This window comes from Physeter macrocephalus, chromosome 17, assembly GCF_002837175.3.
Source record: "Physeter macrocephalus isolate SW-GA chromosome 17, ASM283717v5, whole genome shotgun sequence".
In the NCBI taxonomy this organism is placed as follows: Eukaryota; Metazoa; Chordata; class Mammalia; order Artiodactyla; family Physeteridae; genus Physeter; species Physeter macrocephalus.
Window position 1 is genome coordinate 15,337,445 of NC_041230.1, and position 27,883 is coordinate 15,365,327.

Here is a 27,883-nt window from a genome sequence, read left to right on the forward strand (position 1 = left end):
GAATTTTAAATTTCATTTATTGTGCTGTTCATCATTGTTTGTTTGCCCTTTAGTTCTTCTAGGTCCTTGTTAAACGTTTCTTGTATTTTCTCCATTCTATTTCCAAGATTTTGGATCATCTTTTCGATCATTATTTTGAATTCTTTTTCAGGTAGACTGACTATTTCCTCTTCATTTGTTAGGTCTGATGGGTTTTTACCTTGCTCCTTCATCTGCTGTGTGTTTCTCTGTCCTCTCATTTTGCTTAACTTACTGTGTTTGGGGTCTCCTTTTCATAGGCTGCAGGTTCGTAGTTCCCATTGTTTTTGGAGTCTGACCCCAGTGGCTAAGGGTGGTTCAGTGGGTTGTGTAGGCTTCCTGGTGGAAGGGACTAGTGCCTGTGTTCTGGTGGATGAGGCTGGAACTTGTCTTTCTGGTGGGCAGGTCTCTGTCTGGTGGCGTGTTTTGGGGTGTCTGTGGCCTTATTATGATTTTAGGCAGCCTCTCTGCTAATGGGTGGGGTGTGTTCCTGTCTTGCTAGTTGTTTGGCATAGGGTGTCCAGCACTGTAGCTTGCTGGGCGTTGAGATGGAGATTTCTGGGAGATTTTCGCCGGTTGATATCATGTGGAGCTGGGAGGTCTCTGGTGGACCAATGTCCTGAACTTGGCTGTCCTGCCTCAGAGGCACAGCCCTGACACCTGGCTGGAGCACCAAGACCCTGTCATCCACACGGCTCAGAATAAAAGGGAGAAAAAAAAGAAAGAAAGAAAAAATAAAAAATAAAATAAAATAAAGTTATTAAAAAAAATAAGAAATTATTAAAAATTTAAAAATAAAAGAAAAAATGAAAGAAAGAGATCAACCAAACCAAAAAACAAATTCACCAATGATAACAAGCACTACAAACTATAAAACAAACAAAAAAAACTGGACAGACAGAACCCTAGGACAAATGGTAAAAGCAAAGCTATACAGACAAAATCACACACAGAAGCATACACATACACACTCACAAAAAGAGAAAAAGGGAAAAAAATATATATATCGTTGCTCCCAAAGTCCACTGCCTCAATTTGGGATATTCATTGTCTATTCAGGTATTCCACAGATGCCGGGTAGATCAAGTTTCTTGTGGAGATTTAATCCGCTGCTCCTGAGGCTGGTGGGAGAGATTTCTCCCCTTTCTCTTCTTTGTTCGCACAGCTCCTGGGGTTCAGCTTTGGAATTGGCCCCGTCTCTGTGTGTAGGTCGCCTGAGGGCATCTGTTCCCGCTCAGAGAGGACGGGGTTAAAGCAGCAGCTGATTTGGGGGCTCTGGCTCACTCAGGCTGGGGGGAGGGAGGGGTACGGAATATGGGGAGAGCCTGCGGCGGCAGAGGCCAGCCTGATGTTGCAACAGCCTGAGGCACCATGTGTTTTCCCGGGGAAGTTGTCCCTGGATCACGAGACCCTGGCAGCAGCAGGCTGCACAGGCTCCCGGGAGGGGAGGTGTGGATAGTGACCTGTGCTTGCACACAGGCTTCTTGGTGGCTGTAGCGGCAGCTTTATTGTCTCATGCTGGTCTCTGGGGTCCGCGCTGATAGCCACGGCTCGCGCCCGTCTCTGGAGCTCATTTTTGCGGCACTCTTAATCCCCTCTCCTCGTGCACCAGGAAACAAAGAGGCAAGAAAAAGTCTCTTGCCTCTTCGACAGCTCCAGACCTTTTCCCGGACTCCCTCCCGGCTAGCTGTGGCGCCCTAGCCCCCTTCAGGCTGTGTTCACGCAGCCAACCCCAGTCCTCTCCCTGGGATCCGACCTCTGAAGCCGGAGCCTTAGCTCCCAGCCCCCACCCATCCCGGCGGGTGAGCAGACAAGCCTCTCAGGCTGGGGAGAGCTGGCCGGCACCGATCCTCTGCACAGGAATCTTTCCGCTTTGCCCTCAGCACCCCTGTTCCTGCACTCTCCTCCGTGGCTCCGAAGCTTCCCCGCTCCACCACCCGCAGTCTCTGCCTGTGAAGGGGCTTCCTAGTGTGTGGAAACCTTTTCTCCTTCACGGCTCCCTCCCACTGGTGCAGGTCCCATTCCTATTCTTTTGTCTCTGTTTATTCTTTTTTCTTTTACCCTACCCAGGTACGTGGGGGAGTTTCTTGCCTTTTGGGAGGTCTGAGGTCTTCTGCCAGTGTTCAGTAGGTGTTCTGTAGGGGTTGTTCCACATGTAGATGTATTTCTGATGTATTTGTGGGGAGGAAGGTGACCTCCCATCTTACTCTTCCGTCATCTTGAAGCTCCTCTCTCCCATTTCTTTCAGATTTTTTTTTTTAATGTGGACCATTTTTAAAGTCTTTATTGAACTTGTTACAATATTGCTTCTGTTTTATGTTTTGGTTTTTTGGCCAGGAGGCATGTGGGATCTTAGCTCCCCGACCAGGGATCGAACCTGCACCCCCTGCATTGGAAGGCAAAGGCTTAACCACCGGACCACCAGGGAAGTCCATATTTTTAATTGATCTGAGAGATAACAGTTTGTTCAAAATAATAATGGCAACAATGTACCCGACTATGTATGATTATGTATGTGTGCACGCACACACACATGCTTATGTATAAGTGAAATGAATGAAAGAAGTGATGCAAGGGATGAAAGAATTAGGTTATTTTATTATAATGTACCTGGACTACCCATGAAGCCAGTATATTGTTACTTGAAGGTGAATTTTGATTAGCTTGAAATGTATATGCCAATTGCTAGGGAAACCATTAATAAAAAGTAAAAAATGAAGTATACCTGATATGCTAAGAAAGGAGAGAAAATGGAATCATATAACATGCTCAGTGAAAACCACAAAAGGCAGAAAAAGAGTAGAAAAAAAATAGAACAAAGAAGAATAGAAAACAAATAGAAAACAGTAATAAATATGGTAGCTATAAATTCAACTATATCAATCATCATTTTAAACGTCAATGGTCTAAATACACCAATTAAAAGATGGAGATTGTCAGAGTGAATAAAGAACAAGACCCAACTATATGTTGTCTATAAGAAACCCACACTATAAAGACACATATCAATGAAAAGTAAATGGACTGACATAGATATACCACATTAACACTCTTCAAAAGAAAGCAGGAATAGCTATATTCATTTCAGACAGAGCAGACTTGAGAGTAAGGGAAGTTATCAGGGGAAAAAAGGTGCATTACATAATGACAAAGGGGTCATTTCTCCAAGAAGGCATAATGATCCTTAGCATGAATGTGTCTAACAACAGAGTGTAAAAATATGTAAGGCAAAAAACTGACAGAACTGCAAGGAGAAATAAATGAACTACTATTGTATTTGGAGTATTAAACACCCCTCTATCAGGAATGGACAGATCCAGCAGGCAGAAAAATCAGTAAGGACATAGCTGAACTCACCCCCATCAACCAACTGGATATAATAGACATCTACAGACTACTTCATTCAACAACAGCAGAATACACATTCTTCTCAAACACACATGAAATATTAACCAAGACAGACCACATTCTGGGCCACAAAACACACCTTAACAGATTTAAAAGAATAGAAATCATGCAGTGACTGCTCTCAGACCAAAATGAAACTAGAAATCCGTAACAAAAGGATAACTGGAAAATCTCAAAATACTTGGAGATTAAACAACACACATACGTAACACATGGGTCAAAGAAGAAATCACACAAAAGAATTTACAATATTGTGAACTAATGAAAATACAACTTATCAAAATGTGTGGGATGTAGCAAAAGCAGTGCTTGGAGAGAAATTTATAGCATCAAATGCATGTATTAGAAAAGAAGAAAGATCTAAAATCAATCATCTAAGTCTCCACCTTAGTAAACTAGAAAAAAAGAGCAAATTAAATCCAAAGTCAGTAGAAGAAAAGAAATAATAAAAATTAGAGCAGAAATCAATGAAATTGAAGTCAGGAAATCAATAGAGAATATCAACAAAATCAAAATCTGGTTCTTTGAAAAGAACAATAAATCAATGAGCCAGCCAGTAAACAGGATACTTAAGAAAAAAGAGGGACAAAAATTACTAGTACCAGAAATGAAAGAGGGGACATCACTATAAACCCCACAGACACTAAAAGGATAATCAAGGAATAATATGAACAAGGCTGCGCCCACAAATTTGATAACCTACATGAAATGGACTAATTCATTGAAAGACACAATCTGCCAAAACACACACAAGAAGAAACAGACAATCTGAAGAGGGCTGTATCTATTAAAGAAATTGAATCAGGTCCAAAACAGGAAGTTCCAGGTCCAGATGGGTTCACTGGTGAATTCTACCAGACATTTAGGAAGAAATTATACCAATTCTCTACAATTTCTTTCAGAATATAGGAGCAGAGGGAATACTTCCTAACTCATTCTATGAGGCCAGCATTACTCTAATATCAAAACTACACAAAGACATTACAAGAAAAAAAAGAAAAACCTATAGCCCAATAGCTTTCATGAACATAGATGCAAAATCCTTAACGAAATATCAGTAAATTGAATCCAACAATTCATAAAAAGAATTATATACCATAACCAAGTGTAATTTATCCCAGGTATGCTGGTTCAACATTTGAAAATCAATCAACATAATCATCACATTAACAGGTAAAGAAAAAACATACTAAACACATCAACAGAAGCAGAAAGAGCATTTGACAAAATCCAACACTCGTTCATGATAGAAACTCTCAGCAAACTAGGAACAGAGGGGAATTTCCTCAAATGGACAAAAAACATCTACAGTAAATCTATAGGTAACATCATACTTGATAAGAAACTAGAAGCTTTCCTGGTAAGTTTAGGAACGAAGCACAGATGTCCTCCCTCACCATTCCTTTTCAACATCATAACTGAAGTCTTAGCTAAATATATATATATACACTTTTTTGTTCACAGATGATATGACTGTCTACGCAGAAAATCTGAAAGAATACACCAAAACACTCCTGGAACTAATAAGCTATTATAGCAAGGTTGCAGGACACAAGGTTAATATACAGAAGTCAATTGCTTTCCTATATTCCAGCCATGAACAAGTGGTATTTGAAATTAAAACATAATACCATTTACATTAGCAGTCCTGAAAACGAAGTACTTGGGTATAAAACTAATAAAATATGTACAACGTCTATATGAGGAAAACTATAAAACCCTGATAAATCAAAGAAGAACTATAAATGTGGAGAGATTCTATATTCATGGATAGGAAGACTCAATATTGTCAAGATGTCAGTTCTTCCCAACTTGATCTATAGATTCAATATGATTCCAATAAAAATCCCAGCAAGTTATTTTGTGGATACTGACAAACCGATTCTAAAGTTTATATGGATAGGCAAAAGATTCAGAATAGCCAACACAATTGAAGGAGAAGGACAAAGTTGAAGGTGTGACACTACACATCCATGGAATCAGTAAAAGATCAGTGGTCACCAGGGTTTGGGCCACTGAAGGGGAATGAATAGGTGGGATTCAGGGGATTTTTAGGGCAGTGAAACTACTCTGTATGATACTATAATACTGTAGTGGTGGATACATGTCATTATAAATTTTTTCAAATGCATATAGTATACAGCACCAAGAGTGAACCCTAATATAAACTACAGACTTAGGATGATAATGATGTGTCAATACTGGCTCATCAATTCTAACAAATGGCCTACTCTGGTGGGGAATGCTGATAATGGGGGAGGCTATGGATGTGTGGGGCAGAGAGTATATAGGAAATCTTTGTACTTCTGCTCAATACTGCAATGAACCTAAATTGCCTCTAAAAAATAGCCTATTAAAAAGAGTTGACAGTTGGGACTTCCCTGGCAGTCCAGTGGTTAAGACACCACGCTTCCACTGCAGGGTTTGATCCCTGGTCAGGGAACTAAGATCCTGCATGCCACGTGGTGTGGCCAAAAAAATAAAAGTCATTGAGAACACAGCCCATAAGCTGTGATGTTTGCACCAGTATATGTTCATTCTTTTAGGAACCAGAGAAAGAAAAAAAAAGAAATGAGATACCAATTTTTTTTTCTAAAGGCCTACCATTCCAGTGGCTGAAGTCAATAGAGTAGCCAGCTTCTTTGTATTTAAATTAGCTTGAACCTTTAAAAGTTCCAGAGAGTTAAAAAAGGCTTTCAAAGTCTTTTTATGAAGTTAGAATAACACTGATACTGAAATTTGGCAAGGGCAACAGAAAAAAGAAAACTACACACCAATCTCACTTATGACTATCAATACAGATATACTGAATAAAATGCTGGCAAACAGAATCTTCCAGTACATTAAAACAATAATAATACCATGAAGAAGGGACACTTATTTTAGGAATACAGAGAATTTAATATTAGGAAAAGTATTATTATAATTCACTATTTGAAAGGATCATAAGAGAAAAGTCGTATTTTCACTGTTGTCACTGAAAGTTAATCTAAAGAAATTCAGTATCCATCTTAACAAAACGTTTTATTATGGAAATCTTTAAGCAAAAAACTAAAGTAGGAAAGAATAATGAATCTCCACCACCCTGCTCCAATAATTATCGACATTCTGCCAGTCTTGTTTCATGTATTCCCCCAACTTAAACTTCCCTGATTTTTGCAGAAATGTCTTATTTGAATGAGGATCCAAACAAGATCTATACAGCTGTCCCTGGGTATCTGCAGGGAACTGGTTCTAAGACCTCCCACAGATACCAAAATCTGAGATGCTCAAGTCCCTCATATAAAATGGTGTAGTACTATATTGCATTTGGTTGGCATATATCTTAAGTCTCTTCTAATCTGTAATAATTCTTCTTCCTTTCCCCCATCCCCCTCATATGTTGAAGAAACCAGGTCATCTACCTTCTAGAATTTCTCATATTATGAACTGCACTGATTACTTTCTGTTAGTGTTATGTTCCTAAACTCCCCACATTTTTTGTAAAGTGGTACTGAGATCTAGAAAAGGGTTCTAAACCTTAGCACTTGACATTGGGCTAGGTAATTCTTTATTGTGGGGGCTGCTCTGGGCATTGTAGGATGTTTTTAGCAGCATCACTGGCTACTAGCACCTTCTCTCCCTGTTGTGACAACCCATAACGTCTCCAGACACTGCCAAATGTCTCACCTGGTGAGAACTACTGATGTAGAGGTTTCATTACATTCAGGGTTAGTTTTTTTCATTTCTATTTTTTTTTTTTTTTTGCAAATATACTTCATGGGTACAGCTGTGTTCCCTACCACATTTTAGGAGGCACTTGGATCAGGGTGACAACACTTAAACCCAGTTAACACTCAATAAAATTTCTCACCAAAATACAGTAGGTGAATAATTCTACAAATATCTATCTATCTATCTATCTATCTATCTTCAAAAATATATCTCTTTCAACCCCAAAACTAGTATAAAGTTTAATGAGGAAACACCAGAATCATTCCCATTAAGCCCAAGAACAAAATAAGGATGGTCACTATCCCCACTATTACTTAGTGTTGTGGAGCTACTAGTCAGTACAATTAGGTAATAAAAGAAGAGGTACAAATATCATAAAGGAAAGGTTGAGAAAATTATTTGCAGATAATACAATTATATACCTGGCAATCCAACAGGAATTAAAAACTTTTACAAGTAATAAGATAATTCAATAAGCGTGTAAAGCTTACATCCTGTATAGATCAACAGCTTTCCCACGTAACAATACTGAAAGCTAGGAAAGGAAGAAGAAGATCCAAGTTATAAGAGCAATGGAAAAAAAAATACATAGGAATAAGCCTAGCAATAAGTATGTGTGTATGTGTGTGCTTGTGTGTATGTAGGCAGTCCTTGCTGTGTATGGTTCTGATATGCATGGATTTTGGTTACTATGGCTTAGTTAAATGAGTCTCCTAACAACACTGTTCAAATTTCATAGTACATTAACTGTGAGTAACTGTAGAGTACAAACTTCACCGGGAACTCTTCGGTCCACTACGAAAACAAAGGTGCTTTATGATCAGTGACTAATTATGTTGTTTCTTTCAAAGTCTGTCAGTGATTAGTCGCTCACTTCTATTTATTCACTCACAGACAGCAAAGTATGTACTTACGTTGCCTCCTTGTATCTCAGTGATAAACCCATGTAACATTTTACAAAAATGGATAATCCAAAAGAGAGAACTGGCCAACAAAATGGAAGTACATAGAGCAAGAAACAGAAAAGTGGTAACACAACAGAAAAGTGGTAACACTGGAAGTAAAATTAGACTCAAATGTAAATGGAGTTAGAGAAAAAATAGCTGACCACAGGAATGCTGACACTGCCACCACTGAAGAAACTCGGGATATGCAGCCAGAGGATCTCCATGAAGATGAACTTAATGACATAAATAAGGAAAGTTGTTCCCCAGGGAGGTTATGCCAGTGAAAAATTTCATATTACAGAAACTCTCGGAGATGTTTCATGATATTTAAAGAGCAAAGGATAAAAAGTCTTTGAAAGTTGATCCATACTTAGAAAGGAGTATGACAACTCGCCAACGCACAGAAAAGCTGCTCACCCCGTGCTGTAAGGCCTACAATGAGAAGGCAAGCAACACGCAAACTACTCTTGAGAAGTTTCTTAGAAGAAATAAAACACTTTAATTCTCAGCGTTTCTAAGTTTTAAGTTACAGTGTACTAGGTTAATATTACTTTTAGTATTTTTCATTTCCCTATATAACTGACAGAAAAGAGTTGTTAATGTTTTAAGAAAAATGTTTAAAGGCAATCGAACAATTGTAATTTTCACCATTAATTAAGATGGCTTTGCATGGTTCCAGCTTGAACGGCCATTTTAAAAGTCCCATGCTACTGCACAAACCGAGGACTATCTGTATACTTAATACATACATATATGTGCGTGTGGATATACACACAGGCAAAACAAGAAATGTACACAATAATATACATGGAAAAAACTTTAAAGGGACAGAATAGATGACCTGAAAAAATGGAAAAGCCCACACCTTGTTTGTATAAAGTTGTTAATTCCTTCTAAATTAATCTAGAAGCTTAACATGATCCCAATACAAACAGCAACAGAATTATTTTAAGAGGAAACTAAGACAAGCTGATTCTAAAGTTCATCTGTGCACGTATGTACTACCCAATCAAAACCTCAAACAAGAAACTGAACTACCCACAAAATCCACATACTTAACTTCATTTCCTTATCAGCATTTCTCCCACAGAATTTGTAATACTTTACATATATGATTGAAAAAATGATTTTTGGTGAAACATGTAAGAGTGGTATAAGGTGTATATGCAATTTAAAAAAATGATAAACACTGGGTTCATAATACTTGCTTAAGGGAGAACATTACCTCTATCTTAAGAGCTCTTTGTGGATTCCTCCAAGATCTCATACCTGTTCCTCCTCAAAAGGGCATCACTTCTCTGAATTTTGTACTATATGATTTGTTTACTTTTTCTTAGTTTTACCTATATGTATCCCTAACATATTGTTTATTCACATATTTTTGAGCATATAAATAGAATCACACTTTATGTATTCTTGTGTGACCTGTTTGTCTTAGCTCAATGTTTCTGAGATTCATTCATGTTAATAGGTATAGCTCATTTATACCTCACAGGCTACCTGCTTTACTCTGATTTTTACCTCTGCAGTTTCTCAGTTTCCCTGATAGATGAACTATACATATAAACATTGTTTTAAATATTTACCTAGCATTTTAGTTATCATCATTGGGAGAGTTGTTCACTTTATCTAGTTTGGTATATTGTCTAAAATGGGAGCCCCTGCTTTTGGATGTTTAGTTAAAATTGCTAAGCCAATTTCTGTCCTAACTCAACTGGTCAGCAAATGCGGTCTTTATTTAAACACTTCCCTGATTATATATCTATATCCCTTATACAAAAATGCAATATAGGGCTCCCCTGGTGGCGCAGTGGTTGAGAGTCCGCCTGCCGATGCAGGGGACGCGGGCTCGAGCTCCGGTCCAGGAAGATCCCACATGCCACGGAGCGTCTGGGCCCGTGAGCCATGGCCGCTGAGCCTGCGCGTCCGGAGCCTGTGCTCCGCAACGGGAGAGGCCACAACAGTGAGGGGCCCGCGTACCGCAAAAAAAAAAAAAAAAAAAAAGCAATATACAGGCAAGTTAAGTACGGATTCTAAAGAATCACTTGCATAATTTCCCAGTCTTTTTAAGGTACATACATAGATCTGAAGCAAAAGTGGAAGCATACTACAGATTTTTAATCCTATTTTTGACAATGTTCCATAGTACTTTCTCAAGTTAAAAGTTATACATTTTCAGTGGGGTTTAATGTTCCACCCTATGAAAGTGTCATCACTTAATCATTCTACTATTAGTACAGAGAATGTTTTTGATCTTTTAAACATTATAAACAATCCTGTAACAAATATGTTCTATATCTATATGTATTGCTGATTATTCTGTAGGATAAAGTCCATCCCCTCCATCCCCATAATCTTTAAGAATAATAAAGAAAAAATGAACACTCATAGTTAAGATATAGAATATTACAAGTATACCTTTGAAACTCCCTGTGTGCCCCATATTGATTGCCCCCTCTTACTTTCTGAGAGGTAAAAATGTTCCTGAACTGTGGGACATTGCCATTTTTAAGGCTTTTGACCTGTCAGCATTTACTACCTTAGGGAGACACCAGGTATGATGAAATAAGCACATTTAAATTAACAATGGAGGGAATTCCCTGGTGGTCCAGTGGTTAGGACTCCACGCTTTCCACTGCAGGGGGCACGGGTTCAATCCTGGTTGGGGAACTAAGATCCCGCAAGCTGTGTGGCATGGCCAAAAATAAAAATTAAAATAAATAAATAAATAATGGATATTTATAGAAGTAGTGAATCACATATTCCAGAAGTAAAGACTCAAATTATTTTTAGAATAGTGTGTGGAGGACAAGTACACCTTAGAGTTTGAGAAAAGCTAAAATTTACAGTGAAATATTATGCATGGTCAGAAATGCTCTTTTCTAACAATTCAATGTAATCTATGAGCTAACCTAGAATCTACCACTTTCATTAGCCTTCCTAAGTAAACAATGCATACAGATGAAGCTTTTTACTTTCCAAGTTTCTCTCTCTCATTCTACTGGACAAAGATTTATTTCTGTAAAATTTGCTGTTAATCAATATCCCTTAATATGAAGTCCTTAAAATTTTTTTTTAAGGAGAGGAAAGGAGAGATAAAGCAAGAGCAGTGTGCTGAACAACTAAGTCCTAATTCTATGAGTACCTACCTTAGCCTGGTACAAAGGTTATTCTGAAGGGACACTTATAATGGTGAATATTCATTAAAAGATCTAAGTATGAAAAAAAAAAGTAGGAACAATCTGATAAGGGTAAGCATTTACTAAAATGATTTTTAACTGATTAGAGAAGGGATACTATAAGAGAACCTCAACTTCGAAGTTATATAAAGGTGGCTTAAAATATATTTTTACTCCCTTTTTAAGAATATATTTCCGTTAGCTAAAATATTATTTTCTCATTTTAATTTCTTCTCCACTTTTCCTATACAATTCCATGGAGCAAACCAAATTCTCTTAGTTAGAAAAAAATTAGAAGAAACCACTGTTATACTACTATCTCGTTGTATTCACTTTGCTGCACTTATTTTCTGAAATTATAGTTTACTTTTTTATTATCTATATTCTTTCATGAAGGTGTAAATTCCATGACCACGTGTTTTGCTGAGTCAGAAAAAGAACAGAAAGTCAATGTAGAAACCTGTGATATTGTGATTTATAATAATATGTATTTGGTCTTAGTCCCAGTTCTTGGCACAGGGCTCCTATAACCCTTGGAATTGCCTAAGCGATGAGGGCAGTAAAGTCTTTTGTTATGTTAATGAGGTGACTTTTGGAAAGCTCCTAGGTAGACTAAGGATTGGGGCAGACTGCCAGAGGAACCCACCATGTAATTAGAGGGTAGGAACTTTCAGTCCAGAGGAGAGACTGGAGATTGAGTTCAACCATCAAGGCCAATGATTTAACCAATGGTGATTATGTAATGAAGTCTCCATAAAAACCTAAAGGATGGTTCAGAGAGCTTCTGGGTTGGTGAACACATGGAAGGGCTGGCAGAGTGGCATGTCCAGAGAGGGCATGGAAGTTCCACCTCTACAGAGTTTGCCCTCTGTACGTCTTCATCCGGCTGTACATATGTATCCCTTATAATAGCCTCTCTAGCAAATTAATCAAACCTGAGGAGGGAGTCACGAGAACCTCATTTACAGTTGATTTAAAACCTGATTTACAGTCAGCCAGTCAGAAGCACAGGTAACAACCTAGACTTGTGATTGGCATCTGAAGTAACGGCAGTCTGTGGGACTGAGCCCTTAACTGGTGGGATCTGATACTATCTCCAGGTAGAAAAGTGTCAGAATTGAATTAAATTTGCAGAACACTCAGCTAATATCTGCTGAGAATTGAGTTACTTGGTCGTGTGGAAAACATCTGATATCAGAAAACCCAAGGTTTCTCAATCTGGCTAAAAAACGGACTGAATTTTTCTACAGGCTTTCTCCCATCGATAAAGGGTCAGTTACTTTAGTCCCAGAACCCCACAGAGATAAGGATGTGGTTAAACTACCCTATTTCCTTGGCCTGGGGCCTTACTTGGACATTACTCCAGGTCTGATTCAATTAGGAACAACTGTCTTGAGAGGTTAGGCAGAGGAAAGCAGAACACGGATGTCCTGCAATATTCGAGGTGTGACTTGAACATACATGAAAAGACTGCAGTAGAAATTTTGCAGTAGGGTTTGTCTTACCACGTTCAATTAGTTTTCTATGCTTTTAAAGGAATAAATAACTAAGGCCCAGAGAAGTAGCCACTTCAAATTTTGTGATGAACCCAAGAACTCTTTATGCCACTGAGAAAAACAAACTCCTTTAGTCCATTCCTTCCAAACAAAACATATTTTTTCCCTCTAAATTAAACTATCAGCTAAACTGTTTTCCTTAAAACAAACTGAAGTTTTTCAAAGACTTGAGATTTTCCCCAAGCCAGCACAATTGACTAACAATTCAACATGCCTTCCGATTAAAAGAGATTTAAGAAGTCTGCAAGTACGGTGGAAGTGATGGTATGTGACTTCCAAAGGTAGGTCATAAAAGGTAATACAGCTTTTGCCTACTTCTTACCTAAGCATTCACTTTTGGAACTAGCACACCTGGAAAGTCCACGTGGAGAAATCATGTACATGTTCCAGCTGAGGCCCCAGCCGACAGCCAGCATCAACCCCCAGACTGGTGAGGGAGCCTTCAGTTGCCTGCAACCCCAGCCGTCTCAGTCACCTCCAGCCTTCAAGCCTTCCCTCCCGAGCCCCAAACCTCACGGAGCAGACACAAGCCACCACTATAGTGCCCTTTCTGAATTCCTGACCCACAGAGTCCCTGAGCAAAATAAAAGAGCTGTTGTCCCACACCACTAAGTTGGAGGTGGTTTGGCATGCAGCAGCAGTACGGCTCACGAAGAGTTCTCTCTGGCCAAGCAGGTACAGGCAGAACGGCACAGCTGACAGGAGCAAAGGTTCAAGCCCTGGCTCTGCCACTTCTGAGACCATGGAAAATTGTTCAGTCCTTCCAGCCTCTGTTTCCATATCTACAACACTGGGGTAGTAATATTCCTAAGTACGGGGCTGTCAGTACTTACCACATTGCCTGGTCCATGAAAAATGTTCTAAAAAAATGTGAGCTATTATTATTACTGTTTGTAATATATTTATATTTATATAAAGACCAGACTTTTTACAATGACTGACCACACACAGGAGGCAACCCTGTCATTCCAAATGTCATTTACATTGCTTAAAACCTTTCTGGATTTTTTTTTTTCTTTTGATGTGGACCATTTTTTAAAGTCTTTATTGAATTTGTTACAATATTGCTTCTGTTTTATGTTTTGGTTTTTTGGCTGCGAGGCATGTGGGATCTTAGTTTCCCGACCAGGGCTCGAACCCGCACCCCCTGCGCTGGAAGGCAAAGTCTTAACCACTGGACAACCAGGGAAGTCCCTGGATTTTTTTTTTTTTTTTTTAAGATTTTTCTTTTACTTTTTGTGTCATATTAGAAAATCAGGTTTCACACAGGTTTTTTGACCCAGTTGATGTGAATCCCTGAAAATCAGGGTCATTATTTTATAAGCACACATTTTTACCCCTCCCTTCATCATCTACCTTACTCACAAGGCTATTTAGAAAAATCAGCATCAACTTCAGAGTATAAAGACATAGAAGCCCTAACTACAAAGAAAAAGATTAATAAATTTGATTACATTAAAACTAGAAATCTGTTCTTCAAAAGACACCACTGAGAGTAGAAAGGCAAGCCACAGTTTAGAAGATATGTGCAATATACATAATAGACAAAAAAACTTGTATTCAGAACACATCAAGAACTGCTGCAAATCAGTCAGTAAAAGGCAGACCACCCAATAAAGAAATGTGCAATTAACAAATTAAAAGATGCTCAACCTCATAAATCATCAGGAAATGCAAATGAGAACAACAACAACATACACACCTACCAGAATGATCAAAATTCAAGACTGATAATACGAAGTGTTGATGAGGGTATGAACTGGTACAACCACTGTAAATTGGTATAACCATTTTGGATAACTGTTGACAATATCCACCAAACCTGAACATAGCACACCCTATTACACTCCTAGGTATAAACCAATGGAAAAGGAACCATTTCATATATGCACCAAAACATATGTAAAAGAATATTCAAAACGGTGTTATTCACAATGGGGGAACATCTGGCAATAATCCAAATATCCATCAGTAGTACAATAAAAAAATAAATTGTGGTATAATCGTACAATGGAATACTCTACAGTAATAAAAAGGAATGCATTAGTTCTACACTGAATTACACACAATGATGTTGAGTGAAAGAAGCTAGAAATAGGGACTTGCCTGGTGGAGCAATGGTTAAGAATCCACCTGCCAATGCGGGGGACATGGGCTCGATCCCTGGTCCGGGAAGATCCCACATGTCACGGAGCAACTAAGCCCATGCGCTACAACTACTGAGCCCACATGCCACAACTACTGAAGCCCGTGAGCTGCAACTACTGAAGCCCGTGAGCCACACTACTGAGCCCACGTGCCACAACTACTGAAGCCCACTCACCTAGAGCCCGTGCTTCACCACAAGAGAAGCCACTGCAATGAGAAGCCCGTGCACTGCAATGAAGAGTAGCCACTGCTCACTGCAACTAGAGAGAGCCTGCACACATCAACGAAGACCCAACGTATCCAAAAATAAAATAAATTCATAAAAAAAAAGAAGGTAGACATAAAAGAATATGTACTGTATGGTTTCATTTATATCAAGTTCACAAACAGGCAAAACTAATTTATGATGTTAGAAGTCAAGATGGTGATTACCTGGTGGGGAATACGGGGAAGTTAGTGAGTGGAAGGGCCAAGAAGAGGGTGCTGCTGAGGAATTGGCAATGGTTTATTTCTTGGTCTGAGGAGTTACAAGGATGGGTTTACTTTGCGACCATTCATCAAACTGTATGTTTTTAACTTACACAATTTTCATGATATATACTGCCATAAGTTATAAAGTCTATTTCAAAATTTTAAAGAGAGACAGAGACTTATCAATCAAATGCAATGTTTAGACCTCCTAATATAAACAAAATAACTCTAAAAGGATACTTTTGAAACATTTAAGGAAATATTGGGTATTTTTGGACTGGGTATTAAAATAGGATTTGTATTAAAAAATCAACATACATATCTGGGTAGCTCTTCTACTTAAGGAAGAATATTACTACATATTTATTTTCAAAGTATAATAAACTTATAGAACCAGAGCCATTTTATAGATTAAAAAAAACTGAGGTATACAGATAATTACCAGTCATTTACTGAGTACCTACTATGTGCCAGGTAGTGTGCTGAGTACTTCAGTCCAAAGACCATGTACTTCCCTCTGTTATGTTGTCCCTCCTACCCTCTGCCTCGCCATGTAGTTTTGGAACCTAAATACCAATACAATTACGTTTCTAAGGGAAAATGGGTTCAATGCCACATAGTCAGGAGGAAACTTGGGAACCTGAGGAAAACGTTTTGTTGTCCCATCTTCCATCTCTAGCCAGTCATTCACAAAGGTGGTATTGGGGGAAGGAAAGCAGGGGGAACTCTAGTACTGCAATATTAAACTAAACCGAAGATAATCCAATACTTGAAAATTCTGAATGGACCTTTTAGTAACTTTTGCGGTCAGTGTTATAAATATCAAGTATAACAATAACTGGTATGTGGTTTACTCAGAATGTTCCTTAATAAAGCACTGAAAAACAAAGTCTGCTGCATTTGGTAGGACTGGGATGGGATGATGCCTTTTTCATCTTTCCCTGTCCTAACATGGGAATGAAAAACAGCTCTCTTCCTTCTGCAATACGGACAGGGTTTCTGAGATGACCTCATGACTTCATGAGCAGAAGAAAGGAACCAGGCCCTTCAATGCTCCAAGTAACATGCTCGGTGCTTAATACATATAATTTCATTCAATCTTCCCCAAAATTTATGAGCTGGGCAGTATTCTCACCAGGTTCATATGGGAAAGGAGGGTTAGCTTAGGATAACATCCCCAGGGTCACCTGGTTGGGTAGAGGTGGTGTATGGTCCAGTCCTGAGACTAGAGCACGAGTGCTCCCCAAGACGCTGAGTCACCTCCAAGGCAGTCAACACAGCATGGGGACCTCAGCTGTGACAGTATTTCTGCCTGGGTACAGTATCTCTCTTGTTAAAAAAAAAAAAAAAAAAAAAAACTAATAAGCTTCCTGTCCACGAAGAGAATTACTCTGTTTCCCAAATGATGAGAGGTCAACGTTTTTTTGTATGTATGGTTAGACAATGAATCAGTGAGAAGGGATAAGGATAAAAACTGGGCCCAATAACTATTAGACAGCTACCATTTATGGGGTGCTTATTATGTGCCAGGATCTTACATATGGTATTTAATTTAGTCCTTAACAACAGTCCTGTAAAGCAGGTGTCTTAATTATCCTCATTTTAGAAATGACAAGGCCAAGCAGAGAGAAGTGAGACAGTTTGCCCAAGGGGACAAATGCCATAAGTCAGAGAGCTCAGATTCAGTCCCAGGGCTATGTGCTCCCAGAGCCAGAGCTCTGATACATGAAGCTATACTGCCCAGATCACACAAATGGGCTCAGTGAAGGACCAGAATGGCAACATAAAAGCAAAGGCAAGAGAAAAGAATAGTTATCAATACTGCAGAAAGTCTATTACATAACAGGCACATTAAACACACACAACCAATCTGTTCTGCCCTCATGCAAAGACTACACATGGTGTAGCGAAGCACTCTCACTCTATAAGAAATTTATCACTGCTACTTGTGAGCATGTTTCTTTACAAAAAGTAGGGAATCAGAAATGCACAGGGTAGGCACCTGAGAAAACAAGTCTCAACTCTGACCATACGTGTACTAGGCAGCAGAACTGAGTGAAGCACAAATGAAATAAGCCAGAAAAACTACTGTGATTAAATTAGATATCAAGAAGGCTGTGCTTCCTAGCTAACTAAGCTTAAGGCAAACAGTATGTGACAATGAAGAGAAAGTCCCAGAAACATACTGGAATAGAACATGTTAATCCATAATGCTCTGTAGACGGCAAATCCCACGAAGACAAAGAAGAATAAGTATTTAAAGTATTTAAAGAAGGTTAAAAGAAGAGTCACAAGATTTGAAAGTTGGAAAAGAAGTCTTACGTGAAAGGTAATAATTACATGGAGGGGTTGGTATGACAACATTTTTTCTAAGGCACTCAGGCCAAACCCAGTGAGATAGCGTGAACAAATTTGGAAAATAACATACTGAGACTTCTCTGACGTAACAGGAAGAAGATTCCCACAGGATGTTTGCCGACTGGAAGGAAGTCCCTAGGACAACTTGCAACCAATCCTATGAGTGTGAATATTTTAAGAACATGAGAAAACATAATCCCTAAAATAGCAAAAGCTATCAAAATGAGTCTTTTAGCTTAAGACTAATCTATTCAGGTAGATGTGAAACTCTCTTCTACAGAACCAGAATCAATCATTAACCTCTTTCATAAATTTATCATAATTGTACATTTGAGAGTTTACTTGTTCATTGTCTAAAGCTTCAAGATGGCAGGGATGATACCTTTTTTCTTTTTGTCCTCTGTGAAATCTGGGCCACCGTCAGGATGGGATGATACCTTTTTATTGTGACTACAGTCTAAGAGTCTAACACAGCCCCTGGAACATAATATTTGCTCAATAAATATTTCTCAGTGAATTTCAACAAACAGTCTAGTTCTAGACCCAGAGAATGTTATCTTACTCTTGCCTGGATTACATGGTATGTCATTAAATTTAAGAACAGACATCTGAAATATAAAGATAAGGCTTTCTCCTCATATCAGATGAACTAGTGTCCTCCATTTCCATCATGCTCTCCTAAATATTTCCTAGTGTAAATGATAAATGATACATGTTAAATACTACCTAGCACTGTTCATCTACAATGTATGGCACTGAGCTATTGTTAATAATGGTTAATGGCCTTAATTATACTCGGGGGAAAAAAATCTTTGTTAGCAACCCCAGTTTTAAAAATATTTGAAATAAAAATAGAGACAATGACACAACATCAAACACCTTCCATGGAGCTACAAAACTTTTTGCAAAGAGATACACTGCCTGCAAAGTGATTATAAATAAGTTTGCTGGTTAGCGAATTAAGTGTGTATTAAATATTTAAAACCATATACATATAGAGAGAGCCACACTATGGGATCAAACAATGGCATTTTAAGGCATAGTCTGTCAGGTTTTCATTTAGCTATTAATACAGTAACTTTCCCACAGTGACCTGTGTCATACCTATAAAACCTGGGAAGAGTGTTAAAACACGAATCAAGTTTTGTTAAGGGGTTAAAAGAGCTCATGCCACTGCCTAGCACTCTCTATTGGTCATGGGGACCGGCTTAACTCTCAGTGGAAGCTTGATGTTCCCTCACAGCTGTAAGTAGAACAAATTGCTCTGTGACAGCTGGACAAACTATGCAAAAATATCTGCATCATTACTATACATAAACAACAAGCAGTTTATTCTCAAGGGGCAAAGTTTATTTAAGAAGTAATTATTTCTATTTATCGGCCTATCTTGATCAACTGAGAATGCCTATATTTTCTGAATACATATTAGAATTGGCTTTTGTAAAAAATCAAGTAACAAAATTAAATTAAATGACCTTACTCTACACATGATAGATTTATTTTCAAAAACAGAATCTTTCATAGGGAATTTTATTGCTTTTAAGTTTTAAGAATCTTTTGCTGGAATATAGAGTACTTAACTGCCAAATTATTGAAATGTACTCTAAGCACTGAAAACTGCTATGATAGTTTATACCCACATGAAACTGATGGATATAGACATCTTCTTATATTCCAACTAGACAAAATCTAGTCAAAAATAAGCCTATCATCCTAAGACTCAAACTTAAAATTCACATTCTTTGACAAAGTAAGCAATACTCATGAAACCAGGAAGTGACAGTTTCTTCGTGCTTAACCTATGTTTAAACAACTGCTATGAATTTTTAATTACTTCTACTTTTTTCTTTACTATAGAGTATTGTAACACAAGTGTTAAAACTCTAGGATCATCACACTTACCTATAAGGCTTATCAGAGTTATGGATTCGTCTGTGGTTTCTGACACCAACGTACGTTGTACTTGTATAATCACATACATCACATCTATACTGTTTCTGGACCGAAGACTTACTCCCTGTACAAAGTATTTCACAGTTTTAGTGACGTGCTTTGATTAGATTAAAATGACAGTAAACGAGTATTTATACCACACAGTACTAACATTTCAATGAAGGCTTTCTCACTGTTTAATAAAGTTAACAAGTTTGAATGTAGCTTTACAGGTTCTCCTACATCTGCACAATCAGTGGATATAAAGTGAATATCATCTGATCTGTAAACATAGATACATTGGGTTAGCTTCTACATAACCTTGTACAAAATTCTAAAATATAATGAACCTGATGCCAGCTGCCCTGCTGATTGTGTAGCAGGTGAATTAACCAGAGATACACTGTTAATTTGAAAGGTGTTAGTCTAATCAATATTGGATATATTGTCTTAAGGAAACATTGATTTGCCAACAAGCTGTAATTTAATACTAAAATACATTATAAAGTATGGCTACAAAGCATATCTAACAAACTCAATATAAAAAGCCCAAAGCATTTTCACTCTGTAGGTTTCCTTTGTTTATAAATGTCAGCTATCAAAGCAACAACAGAAGGGAAAGCAATGGCAAAGCATTAAGTGCCATATAATGTAGTAAAATTACACCTAGTAAACTGACAGCTTACAAGGACTAACATGAATATGCAGCTCTCCGAAATCCAGGAAACATGGATCCATGGGAACAGGCCTTGTCACTAAACTCACTCTGCAACAACAGGGCTGGGGAATTCAAATCAGGGTAAGCTTGAGGCAATACAAGCAGAATGAGTTGATCATAGGAAACCGTTCCTGAAGATATTCAGTGATTTATTTACGCTTCTGTCAGCACAAAGTCCACAGCCTATTCATAGCCTGACTGCTTTATATTCAGAAACAAAGCAAGCATAGAAGCTGAAGAACAAGGCACGACAGGAAGAAAGCTTAGGTAGAACACTAGCACACACTGCATAAAAGTAAAATTGGTTATACAAAAGAAAACCCACATGGAAATTTTAACAAAACAAGGAAAATCCTTAGGTTAAATTTAAGCTTTCTAAAATTGAAAATTTCTTTTGCTAATAACTACTTTTGCCAGGCAGAACAAAATGTCCTAATTTCCTGGTATAAATCTGTAACATTAATACACACACTAATCATAATTATAATCTAAGTATTGCTCTTAATTGGTAGGTTAAAAACTTGGACTTGATAAGTGGCACTGCTCCAGATACAGTAAAAAAAAAAAAAAAAAACTCTGAAAAAATGAAGTGTGAAATATTGGATAATGGTTTTGTGTGAGAAATATTACAGATCAATGACAACTAATAAAAATGACAGATGGAAAAACTTAATGTAGCACAGAATGAGAGCCTGTGCTACTTCAAGCAACTGTTTCCAATGGAAAGAATAGTGGATTTAAATTTCAAAAACTTGGGCTTAGTCTCTGCTCTGCCACTTAGTACCAATGTGATCATGGGCAAATTATTTCACCTCTTGAGGACTCAGTTTATTCATCTACAAAATGGAAATACTGGAACTTCCCAGCATGGTTTGGTAAGCCCAGGAGCATGCTGTACTCCTCCTTGACTGCAGTCTGTATGTTACCTGCATGTCTGTGTCAAGTCTGACCCATCACTAGCTGGAGACTCCCTGAGGGTAGGGATCTGCCTGTTTTGCTTACACAGAATCCCCAGGGCATGGCAAATTATAGATTTACAATAAAGAACAATTTAATTAAATTTCATGAAGAAACAACATATGAAAGTGCTTTGCCCAGAGCTCTCAGAGCACCTGTGGTGTTTGCTGACATACCTGTCAGTACAGTTTTGTGTTCCTTACTGGGCTGGGTACCTCGAAGGCAGTGACACCTCCACTGCACTCCAAGCACCTAGCACAGTATCCAGCTCAAGATGGGCACTCCACGCCTTCTGGCAGAACAAATGTCTGAGGTACCATTACATTGGATCTCTGAGTCAAAAACGTGCCACATGTTATCTGTGCTATTATGATGGATGAAGACTGGGAGCCACAGAAGCATGCATCTCCCTTCTTGTTTAATTAGTTTATTAAAGGGTTAAAAAAGTTTTGATAAACGTGAATTATTTTTATCTTCTTTGTGAGCTAAAAACTTGTTCTTTGGCCTGAAAACTAGATTTTGAGAGATCTAATACCGAATCAATAAAGTATCAGTATAGATGTAAGTACGCAGGAGGTCTGAATTCATCTGCCGTCTGAATTGTTACACTACCACAACAGAGAACAGCAAATAGAGCCAAGTGGGGGTGTGGGGGTGGGGAGGAGAGGCATGGCAAGCAATTTAAAATCCACACGTGTAGCCCTAAGAAACAGAGCATGCGCCACAAAGAAGAGAGGCTGCAAAATGGAATGTGGTGGATAGACGCTAATGCCATGAAGCTCAAATTGGTTATTTTAATTTTGAGCTGACATTTCAGTATTTTTAATTCAAATTGTGCGTTTTAATTTGTTAACCCATTTGGCCAGTTTTAAATTATTGTTTTTTTAGAGATGGTGCTAGAAAAGCCATATTCTACCACTGGTAGTAACCACAGGTGGTGCCACTGAGTGAGCAGTACTTACTTTACTCCTTCATTAGGGATTTATGGCCCAAAGATATCAAATGTTTTAATGTCTCCTTTAAAGGGGATATGGAAATATAATGAATTAAAATAAAAGGAGGCATTTAGGGCTATTTTGTAAAAAGAAAACAAAACAGTTTTAGCTCAGCCATCTATGGCAGGAACAGATGCTATGTCATAAACTCCTTTTGTTTTGGATAGTTTTACAGGGATGACATCTGTTTGACAAGGGAATTTTGGTGCTACAGAGGTATCAAAATCAGTTCTTTCAGAAACATTCTAGAATCAGTTTTGCTTTCTGGGGTATAATTTAATGAAACATTATGGTAAAACACTTTACTCTGCAGTTGCTCCTAACTTTAATTCTTAGGAAATCTAAAAAGGAACATCACCCCAGTATATTTTACTTCCCATAAACACTATGTACTACACCTGAGACATTTAAAGTATATCAATTTAAGTGAGCTGATGCAAGGAAGCACAGCTTATTACACTTTAATTCTCCGGATGTGGCATCCGCCTTTTCATGAAACTCTAATTAAATCTTTTGATTCTAATATTCCTATTAGCAGAAACTCGGCCGACTGGTACCTAACCAGGACATAAAAACAGCCTGTGTTGTTTTTTTAAATAATGCAGATGAAATCTGGCAGTTACACTTGGATAAGAATAAGATCACAGCAGGAAGCCTCAGTTAAAGATTGAGGTGGGGGCCTACCATCTGCAAAAGCTACGTTCTCAGTGGGTCAACTGGTACTGAGAGAGGAAAGGAGGCTTGCTTTCTGTGCTGCAGCTTCCCTGGCTTGCTGGCACGTCATCTCAGGGTTTCTGCTGTACTTGGCTCTTATAGGACAGCATACATTGCAGAGTATATCTACCTATACAGTTGACGCTGAGTACTTACTAATATAGTACTTCATTTAGTACTCAGAGATAAGATTCACTCACACAGTTTAAAAATAGAGGCGAATAGATGGAGCTTTAGTCCTGAAAATAACACACATGACAACGAAGGGCATTTTTTACTTCATATGCTAGTCAATAACATCTATACAAAAAAATGCAGATACCTTCCTGAACACATTTTCCATCAGTTTTATCACTGGAAATTCTTGACTCATTAGAAGTTGCTATTGACAAGGTATCTGGAAGACTGTGTTGCTCTCTCTCATGGTTCCTCAGTTGACTCTAAAAAATTGAGAGAAATTAATACGTAATTTTCAATAAACATACTTACACAGTTACTAGGAGGCAGGAGAAGGAGTTAAGTGCTTTCGTGGCCTAGTACCCAGAACACACTACCAATATTTAAAAATCAAACGTGTTAAAAGATTACTTGAACCATTTGACAGCTTATGGAAAGAAATACACCAGGGAAAACACAATCTTATCAATCAAAAAGGCAGTCCCTCTTTTCACACTCTCTGAAAGGAAGCCAGCACTGTCTTAGGGAGTGCTCATGCATGGCATGTGTATGCTTCCTGAAAACACTGGTGAGCCCAGAGGAAAGAGCAGAGTGCTCAGAATAACTCAGTACTTTCACAAAAATAAATCCAATCAGTTAACTTCTGCACTTCAGCTGGTCTCTGCCTTTAAATATCAACTAAATTTGTAAAAGAGACTTCGCTGGAACTGTGACTCCAAGGACATCTTCCTCCTTACGCCCACCCCCGTGAATCAAGAGTGCAGCAGCAAAAGCAGCTCCTGGAACTTGCCTTTGCAGCCCATTTGGATGGCTACCTGTCCAGTGGCCACAGGCCATTTCAGAATTTCATAAGAGCAAACCAAGAGGCAGTGAATCTCAGACTCAAAGGCTTTTTAATTCCTGCTTACCTGTTTACTACCAGCTGGACCCCAACTCTGGCTAATCTGAGAAAAAAGTTGACATCCCAGCTGGCCCTTTACAATACACTTTTTTCCCCCTCAAACAGTCAACTGGCATATTGAAGAAAAGTTCTAAACCAATGATTCAGTGAACACAAGCTGCCTTTACAAAAACAGTATTTTCATACTGGTTGTTGATTTTAGGTAGCACTTAAAATGAAAATCACGGTCAAAGTAATCCTTGAAAGTACTCTAAACTTCCCATAAAATATAACATACATGGCTCTATTTCCACTGCGCTGTCTTTCATTAAGTCCCATACAGTCCATTTTTGCTTGTGCAAGGATATAAATCACTGTTGGTTGGTTGTGTAGCAGCTGAAGTGAATGACTTGCATTTTGGGGCCACGTAAGATGAAAAAGAGGTATTTTTTTGCATCGATGACATAGGGTTAAATTTGTGTAAGTCAAATGTGTGTACAATGTTCCTCCACTGTACATCCCCTTGTAATTCCCTTGCACTTTAAAATCAACACACTTTAAAAAAGATATACACAGGGAAACACTAAAACAATAAACACAGGGCCTGTTAAGGAGATGGCAGGCAGGGGGAAAAAGTCCTACACCAGACGACCCAGATTTCAGTCCCAACTTTAATACTAATCAGTTGGGATCCCATGGGCAGATTACCAAACTTTTCTGGGGCTCAGTTTCCTTACCCATAAAATGAGGTGGGTGGACTGTATCTACAAAGCTCCCTCCATGCTCTAAAATTCTAAGGTTCTCCGAATGATTTCATGAACCAATGCTTACCTTATAATGGAAGGATTCTTCACACTGCTTGCACTGGTATATTCTTGTTTTACAGTGGTTGATCATGTGGCTCTCCAGGTCTTTGCTGTTGTCAGCTATGTGCTCACAGATAGGACACTGATAGGGCTGTCTCTGTCGATGGACTCTCAAGTGCTGCTTGATGTAGCCCTTGTTACCGCTGGTGTAGTGACACAGGCGGCAGCGGTAGGGCCGGTCAGCGTTTGGGATGTACTCCACGACGTTGCTCCCTGACAAACTTGTATCACTGCCGGGTTGGCACTGGGCATTATCCTGCAATTCTTTCAAAATGTCATCATCGGAAGCGTTTTGGTCTGTCCTTTCCCTTAATTTTTCAATCACAGTGAGTAAGGACATGCTGATGCCTGTCTTAACTTGCCCGTCTGACAATTCCTGCCTACCCTCTGGGAGTGCTACTAAGGTAGAGTTGCTTTGGTTGAAACTAGTCAATCCCTCTGAAGAGTTTTTAAGTGGTGACATCATTTTAGAATATGCTGCCAACGTACCATCTACTTGCCTTTGTCCAGTGTCTGGATCTAAAAGCTTTATATTCCCGTAGTGCCCAAGGTTGGTTCGTGTTAGCTCTGCAGCTCTTATAGGCATGGTGACCAGGGCTTCTGCAGCTAATGAGTGTAGTCTGAGAGACTCAGAATTTGTCCTTCTTCGGCCTGGTGGGGCATTCTCATCAGTAGCCAGTCCTTTATTTATTAACTCGCTGTCTTTCTTCTCTGTATTGCTCCAGCCTATGATCAGCCCCCCAATATCGACAGTGCATTTATCAGCATGATAGACTTCATCTCTTCCTTCACATCCAATCTTGGCTTCTGTCTGGCTCAGGTTTTTCCCCTCTTCAATTTCAGCATTCATGAGAAAATGTTTGTGCGAAAGAGTCTCTTCAGCACTTGGCAGACGCTCCACTATCACATTAACATGACCTTTTTTATTTGGGCTACTGCTAATGATTTTCTGTGCTGATGAAAGTAGGCTATCAGCAACCAGGTTTTCCTCTGCGTCCGAAATCACCTCCAGCATTTCTTCCTCATTAGGGTCAAGGGTAACTGACTGACTTAGATGAACGCCCCCTTCCACACTCTGTTCTAAAGGAGACGAAGATGATAATGGTTCTGAGCTGCAAATCTGCACTTGTACTGATGGCCCGTTGTGGATACTCAGTTCATTGTCTCCAATTGCAATGACTACTGCATGGACCCCACCAGGAGCAGCGGCCACTGAAGAATCCAGCAACCCTAGGGGCTCATTTTCATTTTCAAAGATTGGATAGGAGCAATCAACCTCCCCAGCATGTTTCCAAGCATGTGTTTTCAACATTCTCTGCTGGCCACAAGTGTAACTACAAAACAAGCATCGATACATGCCATACTGTTCATAAGCATACCACTTCCTCCTACCCATTTCTGCCACAGATGCCGTTTGGATGGTATGAGTCTGTGGGCTGTCCACACTTACTGGGATGTCAGGAATGGTTTCATTATTTCTTCCTGAGGTTCTCTGACACAAAGAGTTGGTGGGGCTTACGCACTGCTGGGCTTTGGATTGAGTGTGACTGTTGGCATCATTTTCGTGGTCATTTACCACATGAGCTTCAAGTTCCTCTTGGCTTTTAGATGTAATATGGCACTCTGCGCACATTAATATCACTTCGTTCTGCTGACCGTGCTGCTTGATATGATCTTTTAACACAGAAAAAGATGATGACAGAAACTTACAAAGGCTACACTGGTAAGACATAGCCTTCCCATCGTTCTGGGCAAGAGAGTCAGGGGTAAAATGTATTTGTGACATCTCAGCCCTTCTATTATCAGCAGCAGGTGACTGGGTTACTTTAGCTGGAATCTCACAAGATTCTTGACTTTCAAGAGAGTGTGTTGCAGCACTTGAACGTGACCGTTTTTTGCCAATTAAAAGACATTTTTGTGACTTTTCATGTTCCACTATCTTGCTTAACTTCTGAATAACATGGATTAATGGATCTGTTTTAGTTTTTCTTTTTTCATCAATTTCCAGTGATGAACTGATGACAGTTTTGGCAGTCAACATAGCTTCCTGTTTCCCGATATCTGGCACCAACATGGCAACACTGCTGCTTTCTTCCATATCTAAAAAGGAGAATATATGACAGAAAGAATCACCAGGTTACAGGATCATTACAGGCATATAATCCAGGAAATCTAAACTAATCTTAGATTTAAGCTAATCTAAGTATTTTCTAACCTGGGAGTTCCATATCAATATACCTGGCTATCCTCAACAGAGACTTAAATTGCTTACAATTTTTCTTTGGAATGCTGTCCCCTATCAAGACTGATGATTGAGATGTTTCCATCCTTCATTTCTTTCTTTGGAAATGACTAACAATCTACATCTCCTTTTTTCTTCACTTTCTTTCCCCTAGACATCTAACTGGACCTAATCAGTACTCCTTCTCTTTTGCACAATGCCAGAAAAAAAAAAAAAGACTGCTATTCCATTATCAAAGGAATACAGCCATTCCCAGGGCACGTGGAACCACCTCAAGTTATTATGAAATACTATTCTTTAAAGCCAACACATGATTGATACAATTCTTGGGAGACAACTTCTCACACCAACTATAATTGTGTTTTTATTACTAAAAGCATTTTTTTTTCTCCCTAGATCTTTGGAATTGTGAAAATATGGGCATGTAACCTATTGTAAAGGGCACAGTGTATTTTGAGAAGTATAATGCAAATGAAACTAAATAAAAGCAATGATCCAGTTCCTTCTTTTACTTCCTTTGATTTATTTTCCTGAAGATAAACCACAAACTATGCTGTGGTTTTTTTCTAGAGGTCACATTAGTGGTTAACTATTATTCATACA

At 38.7% G+C, this 27,883-nt stretch overlaps 1 protein-coding gene across 6 annotated transcripts in view; it reads right to left on the minus strand.

Annotated features, from left to right (window-relative positions):
• ZNF507 (zinc finger protein 507) overlaps window positions 1-27,883 on the minus strand; it is a 49,106-nt gene that overhangs the window by 14,733 nt on the left and 6,490 nt on the right. For 4 of the 6 annotated variants that reach the window (XM_055078956.1, XM_055078955.1, XM_024132553.3 and 1 more), the window contains 3 exons: window positions 25,004-27,138; window positions 23,438-23,555; window positions 19,702-19,816 (listed from right to left, as the gene is read on the minus strand). In XM_055078956.1, the coding sequence (XP_054934931.1) occupies window positions 19,702-19,816; window positions 23,438-23,555; window positions 25,004-27,136 (2,366 nt within the window). In that variant the 5' untranslated portion in view covers window positions 27,137-27,138. Of the gene's footprint in view, window positions 1-15,408; window positions 15,488-18,181; window positions 18,277-19,701; window positions 19,817-23,437; window positions 23,556-25,003; window positions 27,139-27,883 lie in introns of those variants that run through there. The other 2 variants (XM_055078957.1, XM_055078958.1) reach the window with 2 other exon arrangements.